Here is a 19,829-nt window from a genome sequence, read left to right as displayed (position 1 = left end):
ATAACTGTTTTCGTAAAATGGACACGCACGCTACGTACGTTTTGGCGTACCTTTGCTACGATGAATTGAATGTTCAAACCTTTTTTGATAATTATTAATATTGGGACTCCAGAGAATCTTTCTGCACAGGTTTGTTCCGATTGGATGAATCGCTTAGGACTAGTTTGACAATTTTATTTTGCAAACACTCCAAAATAGCGGGAAAATTAGTGGGCGGAGCTAAAATGTGAGTTTTAAGAATTTTCATATTCCAAGGAATTACAGGGAAAAATGTTGTTTCTAGCCTTTACGGTTAGAGCCCGACTGCTATGGGATTTGAGACCGATACCAATTTTAGATGGGGAAAATTCACAGATTACTGATATGGTGGCCGATATAGTTAATTATTGAGCTGGAATGAAAACAGACCTTTTCTATGTGGTCTGTGCACCGATATGACAATGCATAGGTACTCAGAAGGCTGCTTTCTTAAATATTTTTATCAAATAATATTTTATTATTATTATACATTGTCAACAAATTCTAGAAATGAACACTGAGAAAATAAAGAATAAATAAAAATACAATAAATAGCTAAATAAACATCAGTACTGTATGTTTAGTATCAGTCAGTTGCTGACCATTAAAATAAAGAATAAATAAAAATAAATAGCTAAATAAACATCAGTACTGTTTAGTATCAGTCAAATGCTGACCATTAAAATAAAGAATAAATAAAAATACAATAAATAGCTAAATAAACATCAGTACTGTTTAGTATCAGTCAAATGCTGACCATTAAAATAAAGAATAAATACAAATAAAATAAATAGCTTAATAAACATCAGTACTGTTTAGTATCAGTCAAATGCTGACTGTTTACATAAAGAATAAATAAAAATAAAAATAAATAGCTAAATAAACATCAGTACAGTTTGTTTAGAATCAGTCAAATGCTGACTATATTAATACTGCCGAGTCAAGATAAACAGCGGCAGTGGTGTTACACCGTATTCTGCTATACAAGTTCAGGGGAAACTTTCAACAGTGGAAAACCAGACTTTTAAATATTACATTTTAAAAATGCAGTGACTGGAATTGTTCAGGTGAAGGGGGTACCAAACTGTGAATCCTGAACAAAAGAGTTTTGTGAATACATGCTTCCACTCAGCTGACAAGCAATGAAAGTAGCTACGTGGTTAGATAGTTAGCTATAAGCTCATTGTCATGGAGAGTAAAGGATGGATTTTATTTACTTTCCAGCATTGCGTCTCACCACACACAATCCACCACCGCACCGTTGTCTGCTGAGCTGCAAAAAGATGCTCTGATGTTTGCCTTTCAATCTGCTACATTACTGACTGCACTGACAAACTATAGCTGGCTAACAGCAAACAGACATGAGTGACATGGTTGTCAGGGTCAAGGTTAATGTTATATTAGTTATATTGAAAAGGGAAAATGATGGGGTCATTGTTTATTAACTTTCCAATGTGTATTTCACAAACTAGTTAACAACTTACCGTGATGACACCGCTCAACTCCGCCCTGTCTGCAGAACCGCCATCAGTTCAGCTCTGCTGGACAAACTACATTATGACACCAATTCTAAAGCATTGTTTTCTGCATTATATGTTCTGAAAAAAGTTTTCATATCTGTGCATATCGGTAAACATATACGGCAATACGATATATCCGTGAAAGGCTAATATCGGCCAACTGATAAATCGGTCAGGCACTACTTAGTTCAAAAGTTATGACCCAAAATGTGTTGTTTTTTGTTTTGTTTTTTTTCTCTTTTTGTTTTGTTCACTATAGCGCCACCTACTGGCCAAACAGGTGGATTCCATGCATATGGCTAGTCCACCGGCAGTGTTGGGTGTAATGCATTAAGTAATTAATTACTGTAATTAAATTACTTTTTCATTGAAAAAAGGAAAGTAAGGGATTACTCTTAATTTTTCAGTAATTTAATTACAGTTACTTCTGATGTAATTGCGTTGAATACTGTATAGACTATAGAACAATTCTATATAAAACAACAGAGATTTTAAATTAGAAATTTAACGTCTAATGTAAAATGTATGTTTTCTAATTTAACGCTGCCCCCTTAAATTCTTTGGCCAGTTCATGAATAATTTATTTGATTTTATATGATTTATTTGAAAGAATTAAAAGAACAGTTTCATGTCTATCCTTGTATTTTTCATCTGGTTGAGGTTGAGTAATTAGTACCGTAATCTAATTACACTGTAGATGTAATTAGTAGTTAGTAATTAATTACTTTTTTTTTTTTAGAGTAACTTACCCAACACTGTCCACCGGGGTACTACTATTCCCCAAAGTTTCATGTCTTTAGGCCTTACGGTTTGGTCTGCACGATCAGTTTTAGGGTAGAAAAATAATAACAAAAATCAGCACTTCGTGCTTGAACCCCTAATGATATTGCTAATTTGTTGACTTTTGTGTAAAGGTCACAAGTGTGTATTTTGTTTAAATGTTTTTTTTTTTTTGACATTGCATTACTCCTAATTGTCAATGTGAAAAATAATATACTATAATCCGTCTTCCTGCAGACTGGACGTGAATGTTAATGGATGCTATTTCCTTGCTTTGGATGTCTGGAATGTAGTGATTTTGATGTGACATTGATATGAAGCAGAGCTTTCACCACTTTTCTGAATAGGAATCTCATTCATTCACATTTTCAGCATGTGTTGAGGACATTGCCCGGGGTGTGAGTTATGAGATGGAGGCAATAGCCGTACAGCAGCATTCATATAAAATTTCACTCTCTGTCCTCACCTAATAATACACGCTCGAAGCGTTACGTGTCCCCAGTGTTGTTTCCTCCGCTCATGTGGAGTAATGTATTGTAAATGTGCTTAAAAATAACTGGGAAAATGGTTCCCTTGCCTCTAACTGTGTGCCACCCCCTCCCAACTGTACTCTCTTTTAGCTACTTGCCTTTCACTCTTCCCTTTCTATTTTTAACTGCCCCCAGGATCAGTCCTCATTCGCCCCTCCCTTGCGCTGTCTTATTGTTCGTCATCCACCCCTCCCCTCCCTCTCAACACTCTTGTTACTCCAGTCAGTGTATCCAGGCTCCCCGTGTAAATCTTTAATCAGTGCTGGCATCTCTGACACCAAAGATGCCAGGTTCAAGGGTGGAGATGTGCCTCCCATGTCCTTGATGCTCAGTCGAGAGAGAGAGAGAGAGAACATGATTTCAAGCTTTTTCTATAAATGTGAAGCAGCTACTAACTGTTTAATTTTTGCTTCACTGAGTTATTTTTACAGAGAGGTAAACCGTGTGAACCGTGTGTTGTCTAGGTGAAGCCAGGACAACTGAGAGAGCGACATTGGAACATGCTGTCTGTCCAACAAACACAAGAGACAGCTATGTTTAAAAGGCTTAAGAGTTCCAGTCCTTGTTTATTCATTTGAATTTTGTTTTACAAGTTTACTTTTAATTAGTGAGGGATAGTGTAGTTGTGAATGAGAAATTTAAGGCTGCTGCAGTGTGCGTCATCTGTTTTCACACAAAGGTGATCTCTTGTGTTTTAGATTTAAGCACTTTCACAAAGTTTATTGCACATGCTGTCACTGTTAAAACACATTAAGGGGTGGTCACACTAGACTTCGCACACTAGATGCACGCACTTCGATTCATATGCATGCAAATGTGGTTGAGCAGAATGTAAGCAAATACTACGTTTCGTCTTCCAAGTTTGGTGAACTCTGACTACTTAATTTGTATGACAAAAAGACATTTGACCAATAGAGGACCTAAATACCAAAGTGGCTCAATGCAAAGAAAATTTGCAACCAGCTAAAAACAAATTGGAAAGTAGCATCTTTATAATGTTGCACTTTATATATAAAGAAACTCGCCACTAAAATTATATCCTTGTCCATTTTGAATATTCAGTGTAGCTGTGTACTAAACACCACCCACAATGAGGTCACTGCCAAACTAAGCAACTTCCTATTGGCCAACGTGGCGAATTCACCTCTTAAAGGTCACCAGACTTTCACCAACTCCACGTGAAAGTCGCGAGGGGAAATTCTTCGCCATCGGAATTCCATCGCGCGAAATTCACGATCGTGCAGATTCCCATTGTGATGTCTATATTTTGTTTGCGGAATTTCGCAGTGCAAAGGTAAAAGTATTTGAGGCCATGCTATATTGTGACAATAGTTATGGCTAAACGGGTTGCAGGATTTCATCTGAACATCATGCCTAACAATAACCTTTAAAGGTGCATTCAGTAACTTTTTTTTTTTTTTTTTTTTGTCATTTTGGACTTACAGTGACACCTAGTGCTGTGGATGCAGCTTCATTCAAAATCAATAGTTTTCAGTTACAGATGCCATTGTAAAAATTCAATATTCGCAGTCAGCCATAATTTAATATATGAGCGAAAGAGTCCAATAACAGGCCGGTTACTGAGATTAAGCGAGTAGTATCCTGCTGGTCATGTGATTCAATCATGGCAGCCCCCATGTGCGGACCCTCTCCATGTGGAATAAAACAGATTTTATAAGGTTACTGTTATGACTGGAGTCTTCATCTCATGTGAGTGTTCATGAATTTATATTTCAAAATTACTGTTCATTTCTTTAGGAGTAAAACTTTTTTAATGTGGAAAAAATTACTGAGTGCACCTTTAACTTTGACAGTATTGCACAGCTTCTTGTACCTTATTGCTTAATTATCGAGGTAATGTGTTTTTATGCACTCAGTGTGTTATAATTCACGTTCTCCCCTCCACCTGACTTGTTTTGTTTTTTTACCCTGTAGTTGTGACTGGGGCCACCGATGGAATCGGAAAAGCCTATGCGGAGGAGGTAAGATTCCTCAGGTTTTATGTTTTTTTTCCCCTCTCTTCACGGAAATCACAATGAGTCATCAAACTAGAGTTCTCGGTAAGAGTTCAGGGAGGACTCCGCTCTCAGAGGGTTGCCTCATACAAATGTCAAACTGGCAAGCATTTACCACCCTACAGTTTCTCATTTCTACTGTTTAATGGCCATTATTAATAGTGATGATTATTCACTATTTTGAGTTATTATGCTCAAAACAATAGATCTGATAATGAAATAATACTTTTGAATACACACAGATTCTGTCTTTTGCATAGTAATACTGATAGAAAGGATTCTTGGAGTGTAAAGGATAGTTTACTGTATGATCTGATCTTGTGAATTCAGTTTCAATGTTGTGTTTTTTTGTTTTTTTTTCTGATTCTGCGCAGCTTGCTCGACAAGGTTTTGCTATTGTTCTCATCAGCCGTACTCAAGAAAAGCTGGATGAAGTGTCTAAAGCTATCGGTAGGTGTCTGCTTCCACCTTCAATGCTCTCTATACTAGACAGACGGTTATGGGTTTTTCAGTGGCCGATATTATACCAACATATACATAACACAATTGAATTACAGCAAATGTGATGTTAAAAAAAAAAAAAGTGCTGAAATGAAACTGTTACAAAAAAAAAAAAATATATATATATATATGCAATCGAAATTTTTCAACCCCCCCAAGACAGTAAGGATTTACAAAGGTAAGCTTTTCTGATGACCCAGAATTTTTAAACTTCTATATCAGTTGAGTGACACATTCAAAGTCGTAGTGTGAATATATAACCTAATGTTTCTTTATAGCAGGATTTTTAAAAAATACAGCCATGTCATAATTATACAACCCCTATTGCATGTAGCTGTTTCTTAAATATGGAAGGCTACAAAATTATTTTAAAACAAAATTAAGTCATGAATCTGCAATGGCACTTATTTAAGTTTTAAAATTTAAGTTTAGCGTTGTAAGCAAAAAATGCATTTCTATGCAAAAAATGCAATTAAATATAAGCTGTCTCATTACACAAGAAAGGTCATGGCTAAAAGTACATTTCCAAGGCACTTCAATTTCCAATAGACAAAGCTGGCAGCACCATTCATAAATTTTTTTAATATGGTACAACAGCAACCTTCTTGGGGTGTGGAAGAAAGCAAAACTTCAAGGGAAATGTTGACTTGAATATTCAAGAGGTAATTAGGAAAGACCTGTGGAGTCCTGGAAGAAGGTTTTATAGATGTATGACACTAAACTGAAAATGAGTTTTAGACCCATGGGTCAGCAGTACGTCTGGAGTAAGATGACAAGAACAACACCATCCCCACAGTCAAGCATGGAGGTGGGTCAGTCCTGTTATGGGGGTGTTTTGCGGCTGCAGGAAACGGCTATCCTGACTATGTGACTGACACCATGGATTCTTTCAGGTATCAGGCCATTTTGGCATGAAAAATGTGATGCCTTCAGTGTGTAAATTGAAGTTCATGATCACTGGATTTTACAGCAAGACAGTAACACCAAGGATACATCCAAGTTGTCCAAAATCTGGTTCAGGGATAGGTCGTGGAATGTCCTTAAATGGCCCTTTCAGTCCATCATTAAAATCCCATTGCAAACATTTGTTGGGATTTCAAGGAAGCAGTAGCAGCACAGAAACTAAAGAATGTCAATGAGCTGGAAGCTTTTGCTCATGAGAAATGTGTAAAAATTCTAATAGAGAGGTGTCCGAAGCCTGAGAACACTTACCTGAAACATTTATTTGATGTTATTAAGGATAAAGGATGCTCCACAAATGATTGACTTTGGGGGTTGAATAAAGTAAAACACCAAATGTTTACAGTCCTATTTATTTATGAACTGTCATTTTTTTTTCTCCACTTTTATCAATTTTTACAATTATTTGCCAGTGCCAATAATGCCATCTCAAAATCGGCCTACTTGATATTTATCAGTCTTTCACTACTCTATGCTCACTTTACCCATTGTTTAAAAATGCAAAATTGTTAAATCAAGACTATTGCTTTTATGTATGTATTATTGCTGTAATAAGAGAGCTTACATTTCATCAGTCTCATTTTTAAATACCGCCCCTAAAGAATCTGTAATTGTACTGTGTTGTACCACTGGCACTACAAAAGCAAAGGCAGGATCTGCTGTTAAATCATAATTGAATGAATGGAGCAGCAGTGGCTGAATTGGATATGCAACCACCCTCCACCCCCCCATTCATTTTTTCTAGTCTTTTGGTTGGCTGACTCCTGATCTAAGGAGGATGGCATGTTTTAGAGCATGCATGCTCGTGTGTGCACCCATGTGCTGGCAAATATGCATTGTGTGCTTGTGTACAGAGGATCGTGAGGAAGCAAGTGTCTCCCTCTGCTAAATGAATGTGGATGTTAATGAGCTGGTGTATTTTTAGCCGTGTTGAAAGGCAGGCACTATGCCAATTGAGCTGCCTTGCTGCTGCAGCAGAGTGCGACTTCACAGATGGAAGTGGATCCTGGAGATGTCATGGCGAGAGAGTGAGAGAGCAGCGAATGGAGGGAATCAGCCCAGTGACCTCCACTGAACACTAGCCTTTTTCATTGGATATTATGGAGTCATTTGACAAATGTGTTTTATACATATGACTCTGCTTACATGTGTGGTGTAGTTCAAATAGGTGGTGTACTTGATATGAAAATATTAAGTTCCCTGACCTGCCAAACAACACTTACCGAGAGCAGGCAGCACAGAACATGGCCGAAAACATACTTCACGCAAGCACGCGTACGCAAATGTAGACTCGAATGGTTGGCCAACACATTGCGTTGGTCCCATTGAACATGCATAATGCACTCTCTGGTAGTAACAAACCTCAGTAGTCGAGGGGGGGGGTATAGTTAACTTCAAATGTCTGTCCCATTAAACTAGATGTGTTGTTATTCAGATAGCTACTGTAGCTTGCTATAAACATACGACTTGCAAGCTGTTACTCTGCCATGACAGTAGTTGACCTAAAAGAGAAAACTGGACCTTGAAGATGAAGCAAATGCATGCTGTAGCGCCCCTGAGAATGCAACAAGTACTTGTGTTGTATAATGAATTGCAGTCGGACCACATTTCGGAATGCAACAATGTACAGGATCGAGCTTGCGTAGCTAGAAGCACCTACTTTCACATTCTCACATACATTATGTTTGAATATGAACTCCAGTAAGTTTGGGCCTTAGTAGCCGTTCACACAGTTTGCGTTGTTGCGCTCAAAACAGCAAGCGGAAATGGAATGCAGGGGTTTTGAGGTATGTTTTTAAAAAATGCTCTGCTCTTGGTGCGAAATGCGGAACAACAGCTAAAGATGTCTGTCTGATGCATGGCAACATGGACCAACAATTAAAAAAAAAAACAATGCAAGATTGCTGATGGAATACAGGAAAGTGTGAACATTTCTTCTCAGGACAGACTGACAAACCTGATTGGAATGTGGGCTGAAGGCAACTTCTGTTCATCGTTTGTCATCTTCCACAATAATGTTGTTTCACAATTATTTGTCATTTAATTAATCAACGTATAATGTAATCAGTTAGATTAAATGTTTGAATCGATTGACAGCCCTATATTAAACATTACAGTCAAACTTTTATTTTATACAGTATTTACTCAGTGAACTTTAACAGTAGGCTTTTAAGAATCCTCATGATTTCCAATGTGCCAAGTTATATCATGTCTTTACCAGCACACCTGCTCTTGCTCATTTCTTTCAATGAAGCAGGAAAGTGTCTACTAGAGTGAGTGAGTGAATGGACTATCTCTCTCTCTCTCTGTCTGTGTCCCTGTTCATTCTTTTCCTATCTGCTCTTTCTGTCCATTTCTCACCAAGAAAGAGATCTTTCTTGCTGTTTTTTTTTCCCTCTCCCCTCCCTCATCCATATAATTTCTTGAGATGGTAGCATGTATTTTGAAGTCTGTTACAAACAGTATGTATGTATGTAACATTTGTGGTGTGTTCATTGTGTCCATCCATAAGTGCACAACATTGTGTCCACATTTCCACAATTTATTAAATGTTGGCTTTTCCTTTTCTTCCAGAGAGCAAGTATAATGTAGAGACCAAAACCATTTCTGCGGACTTTGGATCTTTGGACATCTACCCTAACATTGAGTCTGGATTGGCTGGCCTTGAAATAGGAGTTTTAGGTACTCTATATTAGCATTTGTAAGTGTTTAAGACAGTGTTTTGCAGCTGTGGGGAAGTGGAAGGAACTGCTAAAGTAATGCTCACAAGTTACCTGTGTTTTTCCTCATTCCTTTGTTTTGATGTTTTCAATGAACTTCCTTTTAAATATATTTTTTGTTGTTGTCTCTTTCACCTGCAGTTAACAATGTTGGTGTGTCCTATTCTTACCCAGAGTTCTTCCTCAACATTCCTAATGTTGATAGTGTGAGTTTGTGTAATGTTGTTTTTGTGATCTATGCACTATGCAGATCTCTCTATTTTAAAAATAGTAGTGTCATTTCACAATTGTCTTTTTTTCAAATCTCTTGGTTTTTAATCTCTTGACTTTCGTGATTGCAGTTCATCAACAACATGATCAACATCAACGTTACATCAGTCTGTCAGGTCAGTGGCATTTCTGCTCTTTACTCAAATCAAAACAAAGCCAGCCTCATCTTCTTTTTAGAGCAGAATGCAGTTGAGTGATTGTTTTTGTGTGTACTTAATATACAGTGTATGTATATAGAGATGAAACGGACTATATACTGTACATGTATATTTATATACAGATGTGTATATATACAGACTATGGGCACTTAACACACTCATCTTGAACCACCTTAGGCCAAAAATGTCTAAAAAATATATCCTTCGTACATGGAATTTTAGTTTAAGCATGAATATATTTGTAACCTTCGAATTAAATGGGCCTTTTTTGCCAGTGCCTTTATGAATTCTTTTTAAATGCCCTTTTATCATGTGAAATGATGTACATCACTTCACAAGATTTGTCTGCATTATTGGTTCCAGAATGGATTTTACAGTGGCAAGAAAAAGTATGTGAACCCTTTGGAATTAGCTGGGTTTCTGCATTAATTGGTCATAAAATGTGATCCCATCTTCATCAAAGTCACAAGTATAGGTAAACACAATGTGCTTAAGCTAACAACACACAAAAAAAATTATAATCTTATGTCTTTATTGAACATGTCCCGTTAAACATTCAGAGTGCTGTGGAAAAAGTAAGTGAACCTTTGTATTTAATAACTGGCAGCAATAACCTCAACCAACCTCTATTTTCATGTTGGTATGCGTTGCCCTTTTTTACAGCATACGTAGTGCTGTGTGTTCTTCCCAAACAATTCAACCTTGGTTTCATCAGTCCACGAAACATTTTCCCAGTAGCGTTGTGGAGTGTCAAGGTGGTCTTTGGTCTTCAGGTGCGCAGCAATGTTTTTGTTTGAAAGCAGCGGCTTCTTTCGTGGTGTCCTGCCATGTACACCATTCCTGTTTAAAGTTTTCTGTATAGTAGACTCATGAACAGAGATGTTAACCAGGTCCAGCGATTCCTTCAAGTCTTTAGCTGTCACTCTCGGGTTCTTTTTAACTCACTGAGCACTCTGCGGTGTGCCCTTTGAGTCATCTTGGCTGGACGTCCACTTCTAGGGAGACTAGCCACAGTACTAAATCATCTCCATTTATAGACAATTTGTCTAACTGTGGACAGATGAATATCTAAGCTCTTCAAGATAACTTTGTAAACCTTTCCAGCTTTATGCAAAGCAACAATTCTGAGATCTTTTTTTTTTTGCGAGGCATGGTCCACGCCAGCAGATGCTTCTTGTGAATAGCAAACTAAACATTTTTGTGAGTATTTAAGTCAGGTAGCTTTAACCCTCTAATCTGTTTATTAATTGGATGCCAGGTTTGCCAACTCCTGACTCTAATTGGCTTTTGTTGACGTCTTCAGCCTAGGAGTTCGCTTGCTTTTTCCACAGCACTCTGAATGTTTAATGGCACATGTTCAATAAAGACATGAAAGATTATAATTGTTTGCATGTTGTTAGCTTAAGCACATTGTGTTTGTCTATACTTGTGACTTTGATGAAGATGAGATCATATTTTATGACCAATTAATGCAGAAAACCAGCTTATTACAAAGGTTTCACTTACCACTTAAAGGTTTTCTTACCACTGTAAATGCCTAATCATTCAATAGTAGCTTTTTTGCAAAGCGTTGATGTATAAACTTGGGTGGTCATGTGTGGATGTGTTTGAATGTTCAGAACAAGCCGTTTTTGCACCTTGCTTCCAAAATATTTTGCATTTTTGAATTCTCATAATAACAGTAGGTTTTCAAAGTACAATGAACACACTCAATATATGACCCCTTTAACAAATTTGACTAATCTATGAAATACATTTGACAACTTGCCCCAAGTGTAAACACTTTCTGTGTACATAAGGAAGTTGTGTGTAGCTTACTGCCACTGCACTTCTATATTATACAGCCTGGAAGTTTAAGTCTATGCTGCCACCTTCTGGATCCTGTGCATATTATTCTGTTGCTGCAATAGAATGTGCTGTACAAAAATACAAGGTTTATAGATATAGACTAGGTTTTTAAATGTCTGCAGTGTACATAGTTTTGCATATGTAACATCATTGAAAAGATCTTTGGGATGTTACATTTCAAAATGCCATGTTCTTGATAAGTCTTTAATTCTTGAAAAGTATTTGAGTTGTGCCTTAGATCTGAATTATACACAAACGTTCTCACTCTTGCCAAATCACCTGTTTTTGTAGATGACACGACTGGTATTGCCCAGGATGGTAGATAGGTAAGTTTAGAATGTGATAGTTGTTGATTCAGTTCACACTTGAAATTTGTTTTAGTGATCATTAACAAATGTTCCACTTTTACATATTTTGTTCTTTTGATTCGTCATCCTAGCATAAATATCTTCATATTGATGATAAGTAATTAATTATTTCTTGCTGCAGAGGCTGACTGTGTCAAGCCAAAATACACAAGCACAATAGAAATGTAGTGATGTATGCGATTAGGGAAGATTTCACAATGAATGTTTTTCTCAGTTAATGTACACTGGCGGCCAAAGGTTTGGAATAATGTACAGATTTTGCTGTTTTGTAAGGAAATTGGTACTTTAGTTCACCAAAGTGTCATTGAACTGATCACAAAGTATAGTCAGGACATTACTGATGTAAAAAACAGCACCATCACTATTTGAAAAAAGTCATTTTTGGTCAAATCTAGACAGGCCCCATTTCCAGCAGCCATCACTCCAACACCTTATCTTTGAGTAATCATGCTAAATTGTTAATTTGGTACTAGAAAATCACTTGCCATTATATCAAACACAGCTGAAAGATATTTGGTTCATTAAATGAAGCTTAACATTGTCTTTGTGTTTGTTTGAGTTGTCACAGTATGCAATAGACTGGCATGTCTTAAGGTCAATATTAGGTCAAAAATGGAAAAAAGAAACAGCTTTCTCTAGAAACTCACCAGTCAATCATTGTTTTGAGGAATGAAGGCTACACAATGCTTGTTCAGCCAAAAAACTGAAGATTTCATACAAAGGTGTACACTACAGTCTTCAAAGACAAAGGACAACTGGCTCTAACAAGGACAGAAAGAGATGTGGAAGGCCAGATGTACAACTAAACAAGAGGATAAGTACATCAGAGTCTCTAGTTTGAGAAATAGACGCCTCACATGTCCTCAGCTGACAGCTTCATTGAATTCTACCTGCACAACACCAGTTTCATGTACAACAGTAAAGAGAAGACTCAGGGGTGCAGGCCTTATGGGAAGAATTGCAAAGAAAAAGCCACTTTTGAAACAGAAAAACAAAAAGAAAAGGTTAGAGTGGGCAAAGAAACACAGACATTGGACAACAGATAATTGGAAAAGAGTGTTATGGATCTTAACCCCAGTGAGCTTTTGTGGGATCAGCTAGACTGTAAGGTGCGTGAGAAGTGCCCGACAAGACACATCTATGGCAAGTGCTACAGGAAGCGTGGGGTGAAATGTCACCTGAGTATCTGGACAAACTGACACCTAGAATGTCAAGGATCTGCAAAGCTGTCATTGCTGCACATGGAGGATTTTTTGATGAGAACTCTTTGAAGTAGTTTAAGAAGTTCTGAACATTTTTCAAACTGTAATTTTTCACGTTATTAATGTCCTGACTATACATTGTGATCATCTGAATGCCACTTTGGTGAATAAAAGTACCAGTTTCTTTCCATAAGAGCAAAATCTGTACATTATTCCAAACTTTTGGCCACCAGTGTAAATGTTTTGAATTTGCTTAATTTGGTGAGAGAGAAAAAAAAGACATACTAAAAGTATCTGGAGTTCAGACAGTTTAGCTTCTCCCCTCTATGCCACTAGAGTCTGGTGCGCAGTAGTACAATGCAACAGTATGTACCCTGGCATGGGCATGGGTTGCCATAGCAACAGGGCCATGCAAGAATCCATTAATGGGTGCCCGTGAGTTAAAAGGGATAATTCTGTGATGTCAAATGAGTAAAGTGTAAATGGAACAAATACCTTGGGCATTTTGAGCAAAATCGTCTTTATTAGACATGATTACTTGTTGTTGTACAACAGTTTGAACATAAATGTTGACCAAAGAAAACTCTTTCCAGGTCTAAAGGAGTGATCTTGAATATTGCCTCGGCTAGTGGCATGTACCCAGTTCCTCTCCTTACCCTCTATTCTTCCACAAAGGCAAGTCACCTCTCTCTCCATCATGGTTCAGGTCTTGAATCTGTTCCTGAGAAAAGTTCATGTCTCCATAGATGTGGCATTTTGAACCAATTCATATTATTCGCTATGTAAAGTTTCCACAGGGAATCTCATAATTGAGTTTAGCAGTATCTTTGAGCTTTATTTGTTGTTGATATTAGTCAGCACTACTGTAATGGTTGTATTACTTTTCTAATGCTGATGTTTTGGATCATGTGAGTAGTTTTTTTTAATTTTTTTTACGGAAGGTAGTTACTTTCATGATGTTGAATTCCACATAATACATGATTACTTTCACTCCTCTAGGCCTTTGTGGACTTCTTTTCTCGTGGACTTGATGCAGAGTACAAAAGCAAAGGGATAATAATACAGGTATGTATAAATGATTGAAAGAGTTGTTTAAAATGGGAAGCTTGTAGAGGGTGAACACAAGATTTAGTGCTTACTGTATTATATTTTTGCTGTCTGAAGTGACATTAATTATACAAAAATTATTTCTATTTGATATTTATAGTGCTCTAGGTTAGGGCTATTCAACTTCCTCGACAAGTGGGCCAGATGGAAAAAATATTCGGTGCATGTGGGCCAAGCCAGAATATTCACTATTTATTAAAAAAAAAAAAATCTGTGTTTATAGCTTTAATGTTTTGATCATGAGAACTTAAAAAAATAAAAAATAAAAAAAATAAAAAAAAATGCTTTCAAAATTGGTCCATATAGAGAGTAATTCCGACTGATAGTAAACATTTAACAGTGAGGTTTGTTATAGATGCAATTATTTGAACTTTTTAAATTGAATGTTTTCTTGACCAAATTAATGAACGGAACTTTTCTGTTTCTCCAACCTCATGCTTGTCAGTTGTCCATGATTTTAGATCTTTAATCTTCCTATTTCGTTGAATTAACGGATAATGATTATTTGTTGAAAAACATGACACTCCTGCATGAGACACTGTGAAAACATCGAGACGTGGCGCGACATTCTTCTAGTACAAGTTTACATAGTAAAGCAATTGAAAAACAGTGCGATCAGACACAAAATGCATTCGATGTGAGCAGCCCCGAAGAAAACCTCACGCAGGCCACTGAAAATGTCAAACTGCCGGATTTGGCCCGGTGGCCGCAAGTTGAATAGGCCTGTTCTAGGTTTAGGCTGATGACTCAGATTTATACTAGTTAAAATGCTGTTGTAAAATGTCTTCTGTATTATTTTGTAGAGTGTGCTACCATTTTTTGTGACGACCAAACTGAGCAAGATCAAGAGAGCCTCTCTTGACATTCCCACTCCAGAACGCTATGTAAAAGCCCAGCTGAGCACTGTAGGTCTTCAGACTCAGACCAATGGTTACCTCCCTCATGCCATCATGGTGAGAACCTCTTAAAGTATACTACATTACTACATCTATTGCTAACAGGTGCATAAAATCAAGTATACAGCCATGCAGTCCCTTGGTTCGCACAATGCCTCGGTGCACAAAGCGAGGTCAATAAATAGGTCTTAATGTGGTGTGGAAGAACTTGCACAAAGCCCAGACTTGAACCCCATTGGGATGAATTGGAATGCTGCAGTGAGCCAGGCCTCATCACCCAACATCAGTAGCTAACTTCATTGATGCTTTTGTGTCTGAATAGGAGCAAATCCCAGCAGCCATGTTCCAACATCTAATGGAAAGTCTTCCCACAAGAGTGGAAGCTGTTTTGGCAGCAAAAAGAGGGCCAACTCCCTATCAACGCCCATGCTTTTGAAATTAAATGTTTAACAAGTACATACTGTACACAGGATGGGTTTTGTGGTCAGGTGTCCACACACTTTTGGCAATGTAGTGTTGCTTCACAATCTGTTAATTCAGTGTTTATGTCTATAGTGAATTGAATATACCACCCAATTAAGAAGCTTCTTTCTACCTATTTACAGTGCCTATAAAAAAAAAAATCATCATACACTTTTTTTTTTTTTTTTGTCTTACAGCCTGAGATCAAAACCCATCAAAAAATAAAAATTTTAGCTTTATTTAAAATTTTTGCCTTGCAACATTTAAGTAATGATAAAAAAAAAGATAAAAGGCAACAGTTCCAAAAATGTATAAAAGATGAAAAACTAGAATAACAGGGTTTGAAAAGTGATCATACCCCTGGATAATACTTTGTAGTGCTACCATTTGCTTTAATGACAGCCATCAGTATGTTTGGATGTGTCTTTACTAGCTTCGCGCACCTAGATTGGGGAATGTTTGCCCATTCTTCCTTGCAGAATTGTGAGTCCGGTCAAATTGCGGGGTGAGTGGCGATGGACTGCTTTCTTAAAGTCCATAAGTTTTCAATTGGATTTACAGTACTGTGCAAAAGTTTTAGGCACTTGTGAAAAATGTTGCATAGTGAGGATGTCTTCAAAAATAATGACATAAATAGTTTTCATTTATCACTTAATGTCATACAAAGTCCAGTAAACATAAAAAAGCTAAATCAGTATTCAGCACCAATTCTCCTAGGTACACCTGGACAGATAGGATGTTCCAAGCTTCTTGGAGAATTCACCACAGTTCTTCTATCTAGAAGGCTGTCTCGTTTGCTTCTGTCTCTTCATGTAATTTCAGACTGACATGATGTTCACGATGTGGGGGACATGCCATCTGTTGCAGGGCTCCCTGTTCTTCTATTCTAATCTTTTCTATTTGCAAAAGTAATGTTTGGGAGTCTAACATTTATATTTCCTTTTGACGCACTAAAGCTGAAAATATAAATAACCATCTTAAGACAAATGCTTTTGTGAAACATCTTAAAGACTTTTGCACAGTACTGTATGTCAGGACTCTGACTTGGCAACTCAAGGTCTTTGACCTTCCTATCCTTAACCTCTTCAACTCTGGGGCATTTTTGGGCTGCCACCTGCAATTTTTCACACTCAAATTTAAAAGCTTACCATTTAGAGGTCGACCGATAGTGGGTTTTGCCAATACAATAACTAAGGTGGGAAAACAGGCCGATAGCTGATTAATCGGCTGATAGTTTTTAAAATGTATAATATGAATGAAAACTTTCCACTCAATGTAAAATAGTGCTGAACTTTAAGTATTACTTTCAATGGCGATACTTTATACATTTCTCCCACACTGGTACCTTCTTCAATACCTTTGCCATCTGAAATTAATGAAAATATTAATGTTTGTTGTTCAGCAGTAACATAAAACTCTGCTTTACAAAGCCAAATAGCGACTGTGTGCTTCATCACCACTGACAATATTTATTATTTTATTTTATTGTCATATATTAAATACTGTATATGAATGATGTACAAGAAAGGGAGAGAGAAAAGGGGATAGCAATAAAATCAACTCAAGTCTTGTCTTTTTAAAGGTAATTTTAGAATGGCATTGTATATATTAAATGTGCCTTAACATGAATACAATGTATTATGTAACAATTTTTTTTTTTTTTTGTAAATAACTACGTCATAAAATTAGGAAGCTTGGACAGAAGTTCATTTTGTCAGATTGAAGAAAAGTTTGGGAAACTTTATAGTAAAACTATAAAACATAAAACTATAAAACTTTTCATTGCATTTTCAGTGCATTGACGCAATGTAATTTTATAGCGCATGGTCTTCTGAAGCAAGTGAAATGGCTGAGCAAAAGCAAAAACTCAGGCAGCATATTCATATAAGGTTGGCATTAATGATTGAATTACTAATAAATTTACTTAGAAACAAAACCTCATCGGAGCGCTCCTGTTTATAACCTTACCGTAACATATTGGACGCCCCTCAACCCCAAAAAAAAAAAAAAAAAACTCAGCGAATCTGCACAAATTCATAAGTGACTTTTTTAACTTAAAAAAAGCGTGTTAAGAGGAAACGTAAGCAGTTTCCATCCTTGACTTCGTAACATTGTTCTAACCATTCGAACAGCTAATGTTAGCGTCCTCTCCACCTTGTCCGCAATGCCATTCTCCAGTGCAGCGATTAGTTATAATCAAATTATAAAACCACCTTTGGATGTCTTAAATAACTGATTTATTGTACCATGACAATAATAATGTGTATTGTATACATACCTTGGCTTTTCTCCGTCGATGTTTCAAACCCGCTTTTGAAGCATCCATCTCTATAAATAGCCTAGTCATGTAGCACAACAAACTCCAGGAGTCAGTGATTGTTTTTATTGAACCTCTAGAGGGCACCGTTGTACTGTGGAACCAAGGAGTTCAGACTGAGAACCCTCCAGCGCTGGCCACTGAGAAATGAAACCAAAAATAACTATCGGTAAATCCAATATATCGGTTGACCTCTATTACCATTTACACATACTGTTGACTAATTGCCAAAAATTGGTCAGATTTTTTGAGACGACATAGTGCCCCCTTTTGGACCCGCTTGCGGGTCCGCATAGTTGATGAGTTAAGCCACTGCATTTTTGGTTGTGTGTTTATGGTCATTGTCGTGCTGAAAGGTGAACCACCTGCCCATTTTCAGTTGTCGATTTCAGTTGTTTGTTTGTTTTTTCATTACTTGAATGTTGTAAGGTAAAATTTGTAAATAAAGCTGGAATTAAAAAAAAAATAAAAATAGGTTTTGTTTTCAGGCTGTAAGACAAAAAAAGTGGCCATTCCAAAGTGGTATGATGATTTTCTTTAGGCTACTATAGTATTACACAATTTGTACTACAGTACTGCACATTGTGCTTAAAATATGGACCATGTGGATTAGTGTAAGCTTGTATAAGATGTAAATTTACTGACATGCTGGAGAACTATAGTACTAAAGCGATTGTTGGGCTGTTTTCATCTTCTGGATTCTGTGAGACTTAACAAATCTGTAATTATTGTTGCTGCAGGGTTGGGTGACTACTTCTCTGCTTCCTGCTAAACTGCTCAATAAGTATGTTATGAGCATGGGGTTGTCCCAGCGTGCACGCTATCTGAAGAAACAGAAGCAAGGTTAGAGGAAGACAAAAGGACAGACAGAGGGATGACGTGGTGTAAAGGGGAAACGGGACCAACAAAAAATCATGAATCGTCCCTTTTGCTGTCAGGGGCCAAAGAGCAGTCAAACCAATCTGCTCATTGTAGGTCTGTCTCCATTGAGATGGTTTGAATCAAGGGTTGCATTTTCCACGCATTAATTGGTGTATTGAGCTTTTGAGAGTCTTAGCTAACCAAAACATGATTTGCTTGAACAGCTTTTTCTGACTAGCTATGTTAACTAAAGACAACTGCACACTAGCTGAAGTCTCTGTAATGTTCTTTGTATCATCCTGTAAGTGTAGATAAGAACAGTTTGTTTGGTTATTTTTAAAATGTAGAGTGAATAAGTAGCTCTCTTTTTAAAAGTCACCAAATGAACATAATGAGAAACATATTCTCAAATTAGACAGCATTCCTACAAATCATTAAATATTGCAAATGGACTTCTCCAAAGTAGTACACTTGGTCCAAGTTTGTCCATTTCTTTCAAAGCGGTTGTTTAAACTAAATCTTATAACAGATGGCACTATATTCTAACTGTAAAGCATCTTCTTTAAAAGGGATGTGATTATATTGCACTAACTCTTGTGGCAAGTTATTAACTTTGTAATGCTGATACGGCTGGTGATGGAAAGCAAACTAGAATTTATTTGATTTACAAATTTAAAGCTAAGGCTGCATTTCCAGTATTAAGTTCAGTGTAAATGCACTAGTTTCTCCAAAACAACACCATATGATTCTTAGTGTTGCTAAATGAGGGTGTCATATATTCAAGTTTCACTGTGAATAACACTTACAAGATGGCAGTCTAAACCCAGCAACAGCAGGCTAAAGGCAACTACAGCAGCACTTGAGTATGTACAGTAATGTAGGATAATCGGCATGTCTGTTTCTGAATTAATCTTGCATTTCAAATAAAGCAATTATTTCTAATAACAGTCTCTGCTTTGTATGTTTGATGCATTTTTGACACATATTGAGCTTAATATATTGTGTGTGTTTTTGGTAAAATGATGGAAGAGGGAGCTTATAGAGCCACAGGTTGAGAGTTTTAGACCGTTTGCATGTCAGTTTTACCTAACCCTAACTCATGCCCTTTTTATATAATGCAAAGTCTTCTGTTAAACTTTAATGACCCAGATATTTATAGATGCAGTAATTCTAGAAATAAACTTTAAAGGACTCCCATTCTTTGACCAGTGATGTGGTATTATCTGCCAGGCTTTTGTCTTTTGGGCTATTTTATTTTAACATGGCACAATTCTGATAATTAAAGCTGTTACATTT

General features: G+C 36.9%; 1 protein-coding gene across 1 annotated transcript in view; it reads left to right on the top strand.

Annotated features, from left to right (window-relative positions):
* The window catches only part of LOC127452234 (very-long-chain 3-oxoacyl-CoA reductase-B), a 35,080-nt gene extending 15,600 nt beyond the window's left edge, over nt 1–19,480 (top strand). Inside the window, exons 2-11 of the mRNA XM_051717586.1 lie at nt 4,784–4,830; nt 5,238–5,313; nt 8,899–9,006; nt 9,186–9,250; nt 9,386–9,430; nt 11,612–11,646; nt 13,484–13,565; nt 13,890–13,955; nt 14,801–14,950; nt 18,413–19,480. Of these exons, the coding sequence (XP_051573546.1) occupies nt 4,784–4,830; nt 5,238–5,313; nt 8,899–9,006; nt 9,186–9,250; nt 9,386–9,430; nt 11,612–11,646; nt 13,484–13,565; nt 13,890–13,955; nt 14,801–14,950; nt 18,413–18,520 (782 nt within the window). The 3' untranslated portion in view covers nt 18,521–19,480. The remainder of the gene's footprint in view (nt 1–4,783; nt 4,831–5,237; nt 5,314–8,898; nt 9,007–9,185; nt 9,251–9,385; nt 9,431–11,611; nt 11,647–13,483; nt 13,566–13,889; nt 13,956–14,800; nt 14,951–18,412) is intronic.
* Nucleotides 19,481–19,829: the final 349 nt, after the last annotated feature.

This window comes from Myxocyprinus asiaticus, chromosome 2 (genome assembly GCF_019703515.2).
Source record: "Myxocyprinus asiaticus isolate MX2 ecotype Aquarium Trade chromosome 2, UBuf_Myxa_2, whole genome shotgun sequence".
In the NCBI taxonomy this organism is placed as follows: Eukaryota; Metazoa; Chordata; class Actinopteri; order Cypriniformes; family Catostomidae; genus Myxocyprinus; species Myxocyprinus asiaticus.
The sequence above is the reverse complement of the archived record's forward strand: the minus strand, read 5'-3'. Positions and strand labels throughout refer to the sequence as shown.